This window comes from Ursus arctos, unplaced genomic scaffold, assembly GCF_023065955.2.
Source record: "Ursus arctos isolate Adak ecotype North America unplaced genomic scaffold, UrsArc2.0 scaffold_24, whole genome shotgun sequence".
Taxonomy (NCBI): domain Eukaryota; kingdom Metazoa; phylum Chordata; class Mammalia; order Carnivora; family Ursidae; genus Ursus; species Ursus arctos.
Window position 1 is genome coordinate 3413631 of NW_026622919.1, and position 17178 is coordinate 3430808.

The following is a 17178-nucleotide window of genomic DNA, read 5'->3' on the forward strand; positions in this document are numbered from 1 at the left end:
GGGGTCAAGGATCCCAGCTGGGGAGGGGAGCTGGATCCTGAGCGGCTGGTATGTTCTCAGGCCCACAGGCCAGAGATTGTGGACCTTGTTGGGAATTGCCTGGGGAGCTGGTGAACTGGCCGGGGTCTGGGCCCCTCCCTGCACACGCAGGGCCCGGAAATCTGCATTTTACCTGGCAGCTGAGCGGGCAGTCCTGCAGGTGGCCTGTGGACGGTGCTGGGACCCCGTGGCGTGGGCAGGAGAGCACCAGCGAAGACACCACTGGCTGAATTAGACCGGGAGCTGAAGCCGAGTGTGGACTTGTGGCGTCAGGCTCGGGGTGGGGGGAGGCAGAGAGCCTGACGAGGAGTCTTGTAGGAGGGGCTCGGTGGGCTAGGAGGCTGGGAGGAGGCAGGCGGAGACGCGGAGACTGGGTAGAGCCATTTGCGAGGGCCGCCTTACTCAAAGTGTGGTCCCGACCCGAGGATCGCATCGGCGAGGATCGCATCGGCTGGGAGCTCCTGACAATCAGAATGTCGGCCTTGCCCTAGGTCTGCGGGATCGAAATACGACTCTGAACACGATTCAGGCGGCGCTATGCGGGGTCTCGCCTTTCAGTGTTGTGGGAAAGGGAGGGGGGTTCATTCAATGAACTCCAGTAAGAACACACGGAAAACGCTAAGGCCCGTCCCATAGCACAGAGGCGAAGCGCCTCTCTCGATCGATCGTGGGCGGTCAGGTGGTGAGTTCCTCCCAGGACGGAGTCCTGGATCCCAGCTCTCACCTCCCTCAGCTGCAGGGCAGGTGACTCAGATCGGGGGTCGGCCTGCTTGAGTTTGAGCCCTTGCTGCACTGCTTATGAGCTGTGTGGCCTTAGGCAAGTTATTTAACCTCTCTGAGTTAAAAGGGGATAGGGCTAGCGCTCCCCTGCTGCGGTGAGGCCAGGCGAGAGGGATGGCCTGGGCCACGCGGGTCTGCCATCAGGGAGGTCTACGTGGTGATCAGTGTCCTGTCCACACAGCAAGCTCCGTTTTCCTGTTTTCTTCACGCACATTATCTCATTTGGTTAAATGTCTGTGAAATCGCATGTAGTCTTGCGGGCAAGATGAGCCCTCAGATCAGCCCTCAGAATAGGGTGTGTGCGAGGTGAACAGACTCCCATGTTCCCTGAGGGGTGTGATGTCCACTGCGTGTCATCCTGACTCCGCCACCACAGGCATAGTTCTGCGGGGTCTGGGGCCCCACTAGTCCCTGCAGCGTCGTCACAACAGTTGCCAACACTTGGAGGGCTGGGGGGAGGGGCTGTCGCGACCAACTCCACCGATCAGCCGCGTGACCGTCCACAGAGCACGGGCCGGCCCACCCGCAGGCTCTGAGCCTGTGAGGATGGGCCGCAGGCGGGTCCTCGGGGGCTCGTGCACGGCTTCCCCCGTGTCACCCGTCCGTGGCCCTGCGTGGGCAGCCTTGTGCCTCTTGTACGCAGGAGGGAGCCACGGGACCTGAGACCCTGTGGTGGAGCCCGGCCTGCCCGACGTCGGAGCCCCGGGTCTGGGTACCCCCCGCCTCTGATCGTGGTGCTGTTGCCGTTCCCGCTCACGGGCGTGAGGGGCCCTGGAGTCTGTTGCGGGCCTGGCGCCACCCGGCTGCCTGCAAGCGGGTCTCCCCAGCGGCCTGGCAGGGTCCCGTCTCTACTAGAAGGCGATTGGAGCGACTGCCTGGGGGTGGCCACCGCACTGGGGCCACAGAGGGTGCGAGAGAATGGGCCCAGTGTCCGCTTGGCGCAGGAGGCCAGACGGTGTCCACCTCGCCTTCCGTCTGCCGCTCTGAGTGGGGCTTGTGTTGAGACGGGGGCTGTGGTTTCCCTGAAGGGTTGAAGGCAGCCGGTATGGGGCAGGCAGCTGTCCAGCTCTGGGGGAGCAGGACCAGAGGGAGAACCCCGGGGCGCTCAGAACACTCCGGTCTCAAGTTAGGAAGCCAGGGACGGGCTTGGGGGTGGCAGCTCGGAGGAGCTGGGGATGTGGGCAGAGGGCAAGGGGGTGTCTGCTGGGCGTCACTGGGTTTTCAGTTCCTGAACTGGGAGCTGGCTGTAATTTCTGCACTCTGTCCCCACCAAGTCTGTCCAGACGTTTTCTGTTTTCATCCATTTGCGCGTCTCCTGGAAACCCAACTTGGTGGTATGGGGGTGCCCGCGTCCGTGCGCCTGGCTCAGGGCGACCGAGTGGGTTGGGGCACTCGGGAGCGGGAGAGGCGCGTCCAGGTTTCACTAACTGTCGCCGGTTAACGGAAGGTGAGCCGGTGAACCTCTGGGTCGAGGGGTGCGGTTTCCCTTCTTCCCTCCAGCTGTCTTCCAGGGCAGACGAGGGAACATTGCCAGCTCTCCCCGCCTGTTTGGACACTGCTGTGGCCATTCCCAGGGTGGAAAAAGCTCAGTCTTTGACATTTGAGACTCGGACCCAAACTCCCATCTTCCCCGTGAGCTGGGGAGGTCGTCCAGCCCCCCTCTATCTCCACAGCTTCGGTCTGGACAGGCGCTCTCCTTTCTCTCGGGCGGACGCGTAGGCGTGCAGTTGCTGGGCGTCTGGTGAATCTGCGTTTACCTTTTAAAAATTGGCCCAACTGTTTTCCAGAACGGCTGCACCATTTTGCGCTGTGCCACAGGGTGGGAGGATTCTGGCTGCCCCGCGTCCTCGCCAACACTTGTTATGGTCCGTCTGTCTCATCACCGCCATCCCGGTGGGCGCGAGTGGGGCCTCCTTGTAGCTTCCGCGTGCACACCCCCCCATGACAGTCGATGCTCAAATCTCACGCTTTATGGGCCATGTGCCTCCTCTTTAGTCAAGTGTTTATTTTGCTTTTTTCCTGCCCATTTAAAAATTGGATGATTTGTCTTATTATATCTTGAGGGGTTCATATAACCTGGATTCAAAGCCTTCTGTTGCATATACGGTTCGCAGGTACTTCCTGCCAGTCTGTGCCTTTTGTCCTCACTTACGAACGATGTCTCTTGGCGTGCGAAGGTGCTCAGTATTGATGACGCCATCGGATCGGTTTCTTTGGTTGGTCGTGCTCCGGGCACGTTGCCGGGCACCTCTGCTGAACCCCCGCCGCTCACGATCAGTGCCCCAGCTCGCTCTCTCCCCCTCCTCTTGCTCATCGTGGTGGTTGGCAGAGTGGCTGGTTGGAACGCCAACCGCTATTCCAAGTGTCGAACGGATGATCAAATTTACCAAAAGCCGGCGGCCGCGTGAACAGCCTCGGTTGGCAAAGGCACTGCGGTCCACGAGAGCGGCACAGACCCGTCTCTGCCACTCGCCAGCTGTGTGATCTGGGTGAAGTTTCTTAATCGGTCCCTGCCTCAGTTTCCCCTCCTGTGAACCGGGGTGCTGGTAGCCCCTTACCTCACAGGGTTATTGTAAGAAAGATGAGCGTAACTGTTCACTGTGCCGTGGACGTGTGGTGTTTTCTAGCTCCCGCCATGCCTCTGGGCCAGCCGCACACGGACCTAAATGAGAGCAGGGAGGGCGGTGGAGGGGCACTCGGCACAGCCTGCAGCTGTGCAGGAAGGGGCTCCTTTAGCCCGCTGCTCTGGCTGGTTTTGACATCAGCTGCAGGTGCCCACAGATGTGAGTCCACATTTCTTTGGTGTAAATACCCCTCGTCTTCTGGGAGGGCCTGCAGAACACGGGTCCCTTCCTGATGCCAAAGCATCCCTCTCCGATAATCCCATGAGAGAAGAGCTGCGCATCCTGAAAAAAGAAGCTTAAGCCCCGTTTGATCGGTTTGCAATGGATTCTAGTACCACACGCACACGCACACACCCCTGCACACACCCCTGCCTAACAGGCTCCCCCCACCTTTTCTTCCTCCCATTTATAAGCAGCTCCCCCTGCAGAGCCCAGACACTTGCACTCTTCCACCCCTGCCTGAGTCCTAATGTGTCTTCTAAGCTGGGGGTCTCAGCCCTGGCACTGTGGGCACAGGGAGCTGAGCCACTGTTCATTGTGGGCACCGTTCTGGGCCATGCAGGGTGTCGAGCAGCGTCCCTGGCCTGCATGCACTAGATGCACCCCCTCCCCCCAGTTATGACGACAAAAACTGTCCCCAGACATTGCCATGTGTCCCCTGGAGAGCAAAACCACACCCGCCGAAAGCACCTGCCCCACGGGGTCTTGTTAAGGTGCACAGGACAAACAGGGAGCAGAGCCTGGCCCCTTGCAGCAGGTCTTGGAGAAAGTGACCGGGAGGGACACGTTTTAGAGCTTGTCCTGCATTCAGACCTGTGTGTGCCTTGTCTCCAGGGGCTCGCTCTTCTCAGAACACTCTGGGCCGCAGAGTGTGTCCTGGTCTTGTGGGCTTGGCGTGGGACAGCCGTGGCAACTGTGGCTCCTCGGCCCCTGGTGCCTCGACGCCCGCTCTTGGTTCCCACCGCCTTCACTCTGAAGCCGCGCCTGTGCAGGTCACCGACATGAAAAGAAACGCAGACAGAGCCGCTCGGCTGAGCCCAGGCTCCGGCTGCGAGGCCGCGCACTTGAGGCAGAAGCACAGGTTACTACAAGTCCGGGAGAAAGGAGCCCTCGCCCTGCAGAGAAGACAAGGCCTCCTGCCGCGGAAGAGCCCGCAGCCCCAGCGCCTGGCCGAGGAGCTGAAGGCAGGGTGGCAGGAGGCCCCCGGCCAGCAAGTCCGAGGCCTGGAGCAGCCGTATTTCGCACATCCGTTAGGGGCCGGGGGAGGCCAGGCAAGGGAACACCAGCCTGACTCGGAGGGGCCGGCCCAGCGAGGAGCAGCCCAGCCGCAGAGGGCCAGGGAGAAGCACAGGGCGGCCGTGAGAGAAGAGAAGAGCCGCAGAGAAGAGCGAGTCGGCCGGGAGCCCTGGCGCTCCAAGTCTCAGAGGAAAGCGGTGGGCGCGGAGAAGCAGGGGGCTCCCAGGGCCGCGGGCCTGACCCGTCGCCCCCTCTGCCCCCGTGAGAAGAATAAGGGGAAGCGAGCGCCGTCGATGAAGACCCGTGGCGCCTGCCATCCCGCTGACCCTTGGGGGAGCGGAGGGGTGGATCTGAAAGAGTTCTCGGCTGCCGTGGGGGAGCTCGAGCGTCTGGAGAAAAGGGAGAAAGAAGGAGCCCGGGACGGGAGGAGGCAGCCGGGAAAGGGGGTGGCTCCTCCTGGTCAAGGCCCGAAAAACAACTGTCTGGATCAGAGTCCCCAGGGAAAAGCAAAAGACCTAGACCAGCTGTGGCCAGCTGGCTGGACTTGGAGAGGGGGCGCCACGCCACAGACGTCTCCATGCAGGCACGGGGACAAGAGCAGGTGGCAGCGGGAGCTGGAGTTGGCTTTCCAGGAGCTGTTTAACACAAACCGAGAGCTGAGGAAGCACCTTAGGTTGCACCTCGCACCGGGGCCCCGGGGGGGTCCGAACGCTGGGGCAGAGCTCGGCCCCTGTCACATGCCGGAGTGGAGAGGTGAGGCCCGGACAGACACGACAGCGGTGGGCACAGAAGCGGGTGGGGAGCCTGGTGGGGAGCTCACGTGGCCAGCGCAGACAGAGGCTCACCAGGCCGAGTCCCAAACCAGCCTGAAGGAGTTCCTGAGCAAACTCAAGAGCCAGAAATATCTTAGGCTGGCCAAGTTCCCATCCCAGAATGAGAGTAAACCGTTGTCTCCTAAGGCAGGAGTATTGATCGGTAAAGAGAACCAGCTCCATGGCGGCACGGGCTCCGGACAAGCACCGGCCAGACCAGACCCGCTGGCGGAGGGCCCCCGGCGCCGTGCCCCGCAAGGACGGGCAGACGAAGCTGGCCTCGCGGCCTTGTGGCAGAGAGCAGGTGGGAAGCTGGAGCTGCTGCACCAGACAGGCTCCCCGGGGCTGAGCTGGGAAGCCCACTCCCAGGCCGGGCTGGAAGAGCAGAGAGAACAGAGAAGGGCGTGCCTGGCTCGTCTGAAGTCCTACTCCTCCCTAGACCAGGAGAAGGAAGGGGCATGTGAGCACGACACCACTTCTCTCTGGGCCTCCAGCTTCATGGACGATGACAGGCACAGTCAGATGATCCGTGACCTTCAGCAGCAAATTGAAAAGCAAAACAAGTTGCACAAGCAATTTCTTGAAGAAGCCAGGAAACGCTTGCAAGAGTTTCAGAGGCTATGATAAGCGCAAGCGTCCCACCCATGATAAATACATCACTGATACAGGCGCGATGCCGGAAACGGTCCCCAGCCTGTGCAGAGTCTTTGTGCGCGCCGTCCGCTCAGACACCCGCGGGCCACCTGTCCCCCCGCTGGCCTGCAGGGGGGCCATTCCCCGGGCCCGCCTTCTGACGAAGTACCGTCCGGGAAGGCTCCCTGGCCTGACCACAGGAACCTGGCCGGCGCGGCGCGGAGGCGGGTCCCGGGGCTGAGGCTGCTCGCACGGGCCACGAGCACAGCCAGAGATTCAGGTGAAGGAAGGAGCCCAGATGTGTTAGCCAAATAAACCCTGGACTTTCAGGGGCATCCCAGGTCAAGCAGGCACGGTTTCAAAAGATACATCATCTGTTGCTTAGCGATTGGCTGGGACACAAATGGGGAGATTGCAGTAGGACCTCTTTAGTCTCTCAAGTCAGCAAAACCAGCGTCATTTCATGGGACCTGGCTTAGGATAGGCTTGCCACTTTGATGTTGGGAAGTGAGACAGAGGGAGAGACAGGCAGAGGAGAAGCAGGAGGAAGAAGGGAAAGAGAAGACAGAGCCCCAGAGAAGAAAGGGGAGTGGCCCCCAGCATCTCGCCCTGCCGGGTGCCTGTGCCTGGGGCTGCCAGCGGTGGGGCGCCTGGCTGGCTGGTCGGTGTCCCGGACCCGGCGGCTGTGGAGACCCTGCCTGGGCCAAGGGGGCTCATGTGCTAGTTGCAGATACTCGGAGACTGGAGCAGGGGAGGGTAAACTTCTGCAGAGAGCCAGAGACTGCACATTCTAGGCTTTGCCAGCCCACCAGTCTCTGTGGCCATGACCCTCCCCTGCCATTGCACCTTGAATGCAGCCATAGACAACACATAAGTGGGTGGCAGGGCCAGGTTCCAGTAAGACTTTATTTGCAAAAATAGGGGGGGTGTCTGGGTTTGGACCTCAAGCCACAGTTAGGTGATCCCTGGACTGGCGTATGAAGGCCATGGCTGCCCCCCCACCCCCGGACCTCAGACGCATCCAGTTTGATCATCCGTCTTCCGTCACGATGCCTTTGTATCGTTGGTCCCTGAATGGTCTTCTCTCCCTTAGTGTCTGCTTCGTGGGTTACATAATGAACAAGTGTGAGCCCACCGTCCAAACTCAAGAGCGAGAATATTTGCTCAAAACCGGCTCCACCTGTGTGCTCCTTCCCTGTTCTGTAGCTCTTCCGTAGCTATATGCCCGCTGAACTCCATTTCACCCGATCAGGGGCGTGGGAGCTCTGGGGTGACCCAGTCCCGTGAGAACCCTGAGCTGGGCTTCCCCGGAGCGCATCAGGCGCACGGAACCCCCACACGTGCCACTCAGACGGGGCAGTCACAGCACCCTGTACAAGTTTTTGGGTGCTTTTCAAATCCCCAGCAGCTGGGGTTGAGGACGCTTTTGCGGTCTCATGTTTTTATCTCATGGAAAGTATCTCCCCGAGCCCCGTTGTGTGTCTGGCTTTTCCACGTTAGATAGAGAAAATGATCCCAGCCCGCTTCCATTCTGTCCTCTGCTATTGGAATGCCACGGGTCAGGGCCGCAGAGCCCACTCAATTGTCCCATCTAAGCCCAGCGCGAGTGAGAACGAAGCCCTGGGGCCGGGAGGGCTCTGCGACTCCCAAGCCGAATGAGGATGACCCGAGGGGAGGCTGGCCTGTGGTTGCTCAGCGTTGCAGGTTATGAGATCATCCGGGGCTCCTGCGTGCTGCCAACAGTCACCTTGGTCCGGGAGGGCGCCCTGGGATCCCCGGGTTTAAAGCCATGGGCGTGATGGGACCCAAACACTGACCGCCTGGAAGCCGCAGTCCGATGAATGGATGAGCCTGTCTTGGAGGGGATTATTTCTGTTTCTACTTTCCAAGGTAGTATTTGCGGCCCGAGTGTCCTCGGTGAGGAAGTGCCCCTTCTCGGCCACACTTGAACTAAAAGTAGATGTAGGAGATGGACAGCGAGACGAGGTGGAGTGTGAGTCATCGGTGCCCAGTGGTCACACCTACACTGTCCCCCAGCAGCAGGACGAGACACCCTGCTCTTTCCTCCCTGAGCTGAGGAAGCCTGGGGGCTTCAGTGCTGCTTTGCCCAGGCCAGTGGTGCTGAAAATAAACTGCCCTCCAGCCCGCCCCCGATTCCCTCTGGAGAGGTCATGGGTATCTTCCATCTCCGTGGTACCCAGAGAGCAGGCTGGGGTCCCGGCAGACCCTGTCTTTGCTCCCTGCGGATCACTCTGACGCACCTGGGTGACAGCACCGGAGGGCCTGGGACAGTGCCGGCTGGACGAGTGTGGGGCTGCTGGAGGGTTCCCCCGGAGCACGGCCAGGTGGCAGTGAGGACTCCTGACATGATGGCTGTGTGCACCTTTGTCCTCCTGGAGCACTTCTCGGGTCCTCCCCTATGGGTCCTCCACCTCCAAACACTGTTTGGATCTTCTAGAACTTTCCATGGATTTCATGCTTCTGCTCACACCTTTGGGGGCAGCTTCCCTGTTTCTATCTCAGTCTGAATTTACTAGAGCTTTTAGTGTCTGGTCGCTTCCTAGCAGCCCCGTCCGAGTCGTCCACAGACCACAGGGACTCAGGGAGGCCTCCATGGCCAACCTGGTGGTAGATGGGTGCCCCTGTTTGCCCGAGGGGTTTGGAGGGGGAGCACTGAGCTCCACGATCCCTAGGGCAGGTACAGACCAGCAGTGCCTCACAAATGCCAGGACAAGAAACCCAGGCATAGCTGCTGACCCTGCGATGGCCCGGCCCGCTCCTCCAAGTGCTGGGCCAGCAGGCGTCATCGGTTTCGTCTGTGACCCCACCTTCTACGTGTGCTGGTCCGAGGGTCCTCACGCCTGTCCCCTCCCCCACCCAGCCAGGTGCATGCTCATACGGTGTATGATAACATCCAGACCCTCAGAAATGTAAAATAACGGGAAGACGATTTTTAAAATTGGGGCACAGGACCCCCTCTCTGACCTGCAGTGGTTCTTCCTGTGAGCGGAAGACGGCCACGAGATGCAGACGGCCTCCTGCCCCCACCTCCTCGATCTGGAACATGATGGGGGGTTGATGTGGACGCGTGGCCTGCCTTTACAGGTCCTGGAACAGTCCAGGCCGGGTTGCAGGCTGGAGGGAGGGTGCTGGGTTGACAGTACATCTGTGTACATCGTTAGCTCCAGGAGGTGGCCTTGTTTCCTCGGCTGAGCTCTAAAACGTAGGAGGGGGAGAAGGTGCACGTGCCTCCTGGGTTCTCCCGATGCTGGAAGCTGGAGTGCAGGCCCTGGGATCCCAGGCTTTACATCCCTGTCTGCCCGAGAGAGGCAGTTGGTTGGGGTCAGCCCAAGGACTGCATGCCTCATCCTACATGAGGGGCGGGGCTGCTGCCCTGTCCCTGCTGATGGGCCCAGCCCTCCTGCTTTCACCCCTGCAAGTGGGGCAGCCTAGAGAGAGCAGGGACTTGCCCAGGGTCACAGCCTGCCAGTGGCAGTGTGAGGACTGGGCCACCCGGCCTCTCCGTGCCCCTTCCCCGGCCGGTGGATGGGCAGGGAAGGCAGGGGGGTGGCCGGATGCTCCCTCAGTGCCTCTCCAGGCCCCCTCTGCCTCCAGCCCTGCCCCATCCAGCTGCTGCCCCCGCTGTGGGCTCCAGGCTCGGGGTTTGCAGGGCTGAGCTTGGCTGCTCTCGGGGTCTTGGCGGAGAAAGTGCAGAGCAGCAGTTCCTTCCACAAAAGCCGCACTGTTCTCAGCAAATCCTCCCAGGATCGGGAGGCATTTTTTTCAAGTGATTCAGCAGCACGTGAATGGGAAGGGCCTGAGCCCAAGGCTTCGGGAACCGTGACCGAAGGCTCTGGCATGAGATCCCACTGGGCTCACAGGGAGAAGGAAGGGTGGCGGGGCGTGAGTCGGGGGCCTGCCAGGGTCCTAGGGGGCTGGGGCGGGTGGCTGAGCCGCGAGTGCCCCAGCTTTTCTCTGCACAGCCGATGAGCTCTTAGAGATGTTTCCCTCGTGCTCCCAAGGGGGCCTGAGCCAACGGACAGGAAGTGGAGGTGGGAACGCTGGTCTCCATGGAGACGGGGCATCCAGTGGACAGCAGCTCATGGGAATGTGCTAGAATCTCCAAGGCTCAGCGCTGGGGCCACACTGCTGTTTGCCGTCCTCTCTCGTGCACCCGGTCACCCTCCCTGCCCCACCCTCGGCCCCCACAGACATGTCTGCTCCAGGTGGTGGTGAGTGCAGGCATTTCCAACCCCAGCCTGAGTCACACCGGCCAACCTTGCCCTCACCCTGGACAGCACAGCCCTATCCCAGAGCTGGAGACGTCCGTCGGCTCCCCAGGATAGGAGGCTTGCAGGGACCCAAAGGTGGCATCTGGTCCGTCAGGGCTGCTGCTCGGACGGAGGGAGCCCCTGGTTGCCTCCTACCACCACAGGAAGGTTTTAATTTTGAAATGATGCCCCTCCTCCCTCTCAGTTCCCTAAAAGAAATGAATTGGAGGAAGTTTGCTCCACTGCAGACTGAAAGCAGCCAGGCCCTGATACCAGAGAAGGTCAGAGCCAGGTGTCCAGGGAGAGCCCTCCCTCCCCCTCCTTCCTACTCCCCGCCCGCCATGTCCACCAAGGGGCACCTGCAAAGGTGGGGCGTGGCCAGGCAGTGAGGCCAGAGGGGCAGGTGGGGCCGGACGCTCCCATGGACGTCTGGGTGCTGAGCCAGCGCTGACGCCACGCATTCCTTGTGACATCTCCCGGGCTCTTGGACCGCACCCCATTTCCACGTGCAGTTCTGTGGGGAGGGGTGTGGCCTTGAGACCCACGGGGTCTGAGCCGGCCTGCCGTCCAAGTGAGCCCGCTTCTCTTTCTCAATCACTGTCTGCCCCGTTCCCTGCCCCCCAGCTGGGAGGTCGCCTGCCCGGCTCACGAAGCAAATAAAGTCCCATGGGTGAGGTTCAAATCATCTTTACTATGGCCCCCCAGAGCCCACCAAGGTGCTGTCCTTACACAAGCGGTTGGGGATCCCACAGTAATGGGGGGCAGGGCCCTGAAAACGTGCTCCTTCTGTTACAGCTTTTATGGGGCAAAGCTGTAGCTGTTACTGCCGGGTGTGTCCGGGTGCAGGTGGGGGCCGTGGGGCACCCCCTTGCTTTCCCAAGTCGGGCCCCTGGGGTTAGTGTGTGGGTGGGATGGGGTGCCCCAGGGCTGCCCTCAGCCGGGCTTGGACAAGCTCATCAAAACTCAGGGGCCTCAGCCGGGTCGACCAGCCATGCGGTGTCACATGTCCACCCGAAAGGGATAAGAAATTCCTGTTCCGACGGCAGCTGCAGGGTGTAGTTACAGGTGTTAGCGGGGATTTTGGTAGCTCTGTGTTTGGAGGGTGTAAATGTCCGGACTCAGGGAGCCCCCTTCTCTGGAGAGCATAGACAAAAGCAGGGAACCCTGCAGCTGTCCCCAAGCCCCCCAGCGGAGTGGAGCCCACCCGGAGTGAGTGGGTTTCCTCTGAAGAGGCCGGCATGTAATTCTGCGTGGAGACAAGGAAGTGGACCGAGTGACCCACGGAGGACATCTGCAGCCCGGGCAATGCAGTGGCCCCGTTTCCACCTAAGAAATGCCCTTCCCCACGCTCACCCCCAAACCCCGGTGCCCACGGTGCGCTTAGCTCAACTGCATCCCGGTCACCGTGCAGGATGACCCCCTCTCAGTTGGGGACAGGACAGGAGGGTCTTCGGCAGATGTGCCGGCAAGTCCAGGGCCCCATCTCTCCCTGCCCCCACATGAGTGGCACTGGGAACATGCCCCTAGCAGAGGGACCCCAGGGCTGGGAGCAGGACGGAAGAGCAGAGCAGGGCCGTCCCTGCGGGCAGCGGTCTCCCTGGGCGACTCTCCCAGGTTCCCGCTGGCGGCTGCAGTCCATGGGCTAGGCTGAGAGGGGACGTGGCCTCTGCTGACACTGAGCCAGCCCTGCCGCTCTGACTCAGTGCACTGGTGAGGCTCAGATGATCCGGGGCTGGATTTTGACCTTGTATTTAGACGAGTATGTTTTCCGAACCCCAGAGGTTCCCACATCTCTTCTGGGCAAATGCATGATTTTCCCTGAGCCAGAAGCTCGGTCTCAGCCGGCACCAGGGCCTGGGGACTTAGCGTGTGTTGAGTGCATTGAAACAAGGCCATGAAGGTCTGAAAGTCATGTTTGAATATCCACAGCTTTACCTGGCTCTGGAATTGGGAGCCGGTGCCCAGGAAGAGTGGCCCCACTGGGAAGTGTCCTATTCGGATATATTCCTATATGTAGCAGATGGGATTCCTCCGGGGAGCGGCCAGGCTCACGGCAAGATAGTAAAGACGACTCAGTGGGTGTGAAATAAGTGAACTCCTTAGAGGCAGTTCTCTTTCCGGGTCTGGCTCCCCCACGGATTACGGGGATGGCTTGCTGCTCTCCGTTGCTTCCCTCGGAATGTCCCAGACACAGCAGGGCTCTAAAGATGTTGGTGGGGTGCGGGGGGATGATTCAAATCTGTGCCTGGGCTGGTCAAGTGTGCCCCCCACTCTGCGCCGGCCCAGGCCACATTGCGTGCTGAGGACACCCTAGGTTTCCCGAGAGCCCCCTGCTGTTCCCACCCCACCCCCGCCGCCCGCCCGTCCCGGGCATCAGCGGGACAGTCTGGCCTCCCAGGTCTTCCCTGGGCGGGCGTCCTCTCTCACAGTCTGAACATAGCCTGTGTTCTTTGGATCATCGTCCCCGACCTTGACTCTCCACCCACCCAGCCCTTTTCCATCCCAAATCTGGCTGGCTGTACTAGGGATTGTTTTTGCAGGCTGCTAGCAGGGGGAAGTGACATCATGTGGTGTCCGCGGCCCAAGGGGTGGGGGCAGGGGCGCTGCGGTTGCGTGTGCTTTGAATTAAGTCGAGGGTTGTGCATTCCAGTAGCCAACATCTGGCGGTGAATTCATCAACCAGTGTATCACCCTTGATCTCAAACCCAGATGTTGTGTTAACGGCAGAAGGGAAAGAAGAAAAAACAACATCTGAGCAGCTCAGGGAGAGGCCATCATTTTTGAGCACAAAGCAGTTAAAAAAAGGATCCTTATAAAGCCTCTTGGTCCGCTGCTGCCTCTGGTTTCTACGGCCAAGGGCAGGCCAGTGGAGCAGAGCCGCTCACTGCTGGGCGGTGGACAGGATGTGGGCTGGCCGTCCACCCGAGGGCCAGACACCAGACCCAGCACATAGTAGGTGTTCAACAAACGTGTGTCCATGCCTGGATTTTAATCTCCTCTCAGACTCTTTGGGTCTCTCTGCTTTTCCCCAGCCCTGGCCTTTAAATGGCCTGGGACTGAGAGGGGCCCGTCCTTTACTTACGGTGGCCTCCATCCCAGAGCTCTGGTGATGCCCATCCCCTGAGATGTTGGAAATGCCTTTCTGGAGAGCTCTCTGCCTCCTCCCTGTCCTCCGCTTGGGTTGGAAATGGTGTGCTTCTCTGTTCCCCGTCCGTTGTCTGACTTCTTGCCTGGCTTGGATGCTCCTTGAAGGCCATCTCTACTACAAAGACTCTGCCTCACCTTACCCCTTTCTCCCATGGGCAGCAGAAGGAGGCCCACACTTTTAGGATTTCACGTGAAAGGCAGCTCAACCCCGAGCCTGAGTCTGGCTGCTAAGAAACCCCACTTTGGCCTCATCCTGGGGGCAGAAGGCTGAGGGTCAGAATGTCCGCAGCCAGAGCTGGCTGGGGTCCACTGTGAGGCCTCCCCAGCCCTCCGTCCCTGTGGGGCCCCCCGTCCTGTCTCCCCCAGCTCTCCTGCCTCCTTGCCTGTGGGATCCTCTGGCTTTGATGAATTAATTTCTCAAGCTTTGCTTGTGCCCTTCCCCGCCTAGCATGTTGAACCCACACAGCCCCTGATGCCCTGAGCAGGTCCGTGGCATCTCCGTGGACAGGGGTATGCCCGGCACCTCTCCTTCATGTCTGGACAGCGTCGATGCTTTCGGAAGATTTCCACAGAACTGGTCTCTCTTTGCCTCTCTTGATTTTCTTTCTTTCCTTCACATTATCTGTCATTTTGCAAAGTGGAGAGGAGGGTCCCACCCCGAATTCAAAGACCCCAAAGAATCGTGAGGTTTTGTTTTGGGTGGACAAGCCCAGCTGGGGTTCCTCCTGGCCCCTGGCCCCACTTCCCTGCAAGCTGCTTGCAGCCTGGGAACCAGTTAATGTTCTAGTCTCAACCTGCACGTCTGCCCTGGACCCTGCATTCAACCAGTCCCCTCTTTCTTGTAATTTAAAAAAGGAAAGTGTGTCGTCTGTAGCCCTAAAGCAAAGCAAGTGAGTCAGGAAGCTGCGTCCAGCCCAGAGCCTGCGATCCGTGCTGACCGGGGTGTGCCGTCTGGACCCGAGCAGCCCCGCGCTGCAGCTCTCCGGGCATCTCTCCCGCAGGAGCGGGAGAATTTGTGTCGTTCTTCACCACGCTCCACTGCCGTTCTGTCGTCTCGAACTAGACGTGTGGTGTGCGGCAGGCACGGCGCGGCCCGGGCCCCTGTTCCTCACCGCAGCCTGGAGGAGTGCAGGGGCTGGGGCTGGCGGCTCGGTGGCAGCTGTGAGCCGCTGCACCTCCGGGAGGTCAGGGAGTGTCTGGGCCACCACGTAGCGGGGAGGGGGCTGGAGCAGGGTCCAGCCCGGTGCTGCCCCTCCTGAAGGATTCGAGCTGCCTGGGAGCCTTAGGGGCTTTTCTGGGAGAAAAATGCATGGATGTGAACGCATGGAACGGAGTGGAACTTGTTCACTGAGAGGAGTGCCTGCTGGTTTTCTCGTTGCCATGGCTGTGTTTATTGAGGAGCTGTTTTGGGTGAAGCGTCATGTGGGGTTGTGGGCCTCTGAAAAGCAATTGGAGAAAGCATGCAGGATTGGGCGTATCCTGGTAAAATCCAGCAACGCTCCTCCCAGAACTGTTGTCTCCCTTGGACGTTCCGGGTCCGTTTGATACCACCAGCCAGCGGCAGTGCTCACGCCCAGTGACGCCTGGGGCATTCATCTGGGACATTTGGGGATTTGCATCAACACTTCCCCATGTGGCCTCGCAGTAGGGTATAGACGAGGCAGGTAGTGAGAGAGACCACAGACAAACTCACCTGGGCTGCCCGGATGTCTCAGGGACGGCCCAGTTCCATCTGGCAAGGACCTAGTGGGCACTGACTGTGGTCAGAACGTAGCGCCTGGTACAAGCCCCCTGAGCAGGCAGGTGCACAGGTGTTTCCAACAGGATGGATGAGAGATGTGGAATGTGCCAAGTGCCACAGGAGGACAGGATCTCCCAGAGCAAGGAAAGGGCAATGTGACCTGGGTCTTGAAGGATGCATAGAAGTTTTCCTGGCAGGGAGGGGTAGATGGCATGCAGGGCAGAAGAGACTTGTCTGTACGGAGGGGGAGACACCCCTGGGCAGGTTTGGGCTCAAGGGACTGTTACGGACTGGCAGAACAGCAGGCGGGAGCAGCTGGGCTGACGGGGACAGCTGCTGGCTGGTACCAGGCTGCAGAGGGGTGTCCTATTTTCGACGAGGGCAGTGGGCGGCTGAGGAAGACGTTTGAGCCCGGAGGGACGCGGCTATAAAAAGCCTGCTGGTGCTGGGGGTGGAGAAGGGTGGGAGCAGGAGGAGCCACTGGAAACAGGCTGACCCGCTACCAAGGGCAGAGCCCTCGGTGCTGTGTGGCCCACTGGGTGGCGTTTCCTAGCTGTGGCTCTGCAGGTTGGGGCCTGGGGGCCTGGCTTAGCCTGGGAAACAGGAACCTGCGGCCTCTGCCTGTCATGACTCAGCTCCGACAGAAGAAGACAGAAGCATGGGGTTCGGGCCTGGGCGGGGCCGGCGCCTGGTGCCAGGCTGGGGCCCGGGAACGGGCACAGATGGGATGCACGTGCCTGGGCCTCCCCGCTCTGTGGCGAAGACAGCCCGGGCCAGGGGGTTCCAAGATGCGAGTTCCCCACCGGGGGTGGAGGACGGAGGCGCCTCTGTGCCTGGCTCTGTCTGTTCCGTATTGCTCTGTTTTGCTCACATCCGCGTTAGCGGAGCACTCACCCGAGTGACCCTGCATAGCTGAGCTGTGGAGGGCAAAGCTTTTAAAGCCATTAAAACAGGCCATGCCACCAGCTGATAAGCCTCCAAATGAAACAAGGGAGGGCTCTGCCCCAGGGACACGTGAACGCTGACCCTCGCCTCGTCAGGGTGCAGGCTGGGGCCGGGTCCTGGCGTAATGGCTGGTAGGAAGCCCTGTGGTGCACGGCCCACGAGCGGCCTCAGACTCTGGCAAATGTTCCAGAACCTTCCCAGCCCCACCTCTTCCCCTCTCCTTCATCTTGTGTCATGGTCTGGGATCGTTTTCTTTCCGTTTGGCTTCCTTCCTTGGCACCTGCCCCATGGGTCTGGGCTGAGGCCCGTGAGCGTTTCCTTTGGGGGCAGAGCACTCTGACCCTTCCTCTGTTGTGCCCTTAATAGAATATGTGTTGTTATTATTATAAAGAATCACCCACAGGACGTTTTTCAGGGTCGCTTTTAGGACAGATTACGAGTAGCAGGATAGACCCTTCAGTTGTAAGACCCCCAAACCGGAATGACGGGGCCTCGTGGAGAGGCAGTTATCCCTCTGCCCTCAGCCTGAAAAAGCGTGTTTGCCAGTCGCCTCTGGATGGAGGCTGGGTGGTAGGGATCTCACCATCCTTAATTATATGATGATGATTGTGGCCGGTTAATTTGCTTATCTGCTTCCCCAGCCCCAGATGAATACACACCGGAGGGGATTTTTAAAAGCCCCAAGCACTCAAGCAGGGCATCAACAAAGAGCTTTGAGTGACTCCCTCAGGCACCCCGCCGGTCCTGAGAGACCAGGCTTCCGCTTTTGGCCCCTGTCGACATCCTCGTTGAAGAATCCTGGGACCAGAAGGGGTCTCAGAGCTTTACCTCTTGCCTCTCCCGCTCGGCGTGTGTGGGGTGCGACGCCCCGCGAGGGGCCGGGCTCATCGTGCCGCTGCTCGGAGCCAGGACGGCACTGTGGGGGCTCGGCTCACCTCCGTGTCGTTGTT

General features: G+C 60.3%; 2 protein-coding genes across 2 annotated transcripts in view; both read left to right on the top strand.

Moving 5' to 3' along the window:
- TIMP2 (TIMP metallopeptidase inhibitor 2) overlaps window positions 1–17178 on the top strand; it is a 45572-nt gene that overhangs the window by 14996 nt on the left and 13398 nt on the right. The window lies entirely within an intron of this gene.
- Window positions 402–17178, top strand: CEP295NL (CEP295 N-terminal like). Its single transcript, XM_026483998.4, has one exon. The coding sequence runs from the start codon at window positions 4445–4447 to the stop codon at window positions 6113–6115; it is 1671 nt and encodes a 556-aa protein (XP_026339783.3). The 5' UTR covers window positions 402–4444; the 3' UTR covers window positions 6116–17178.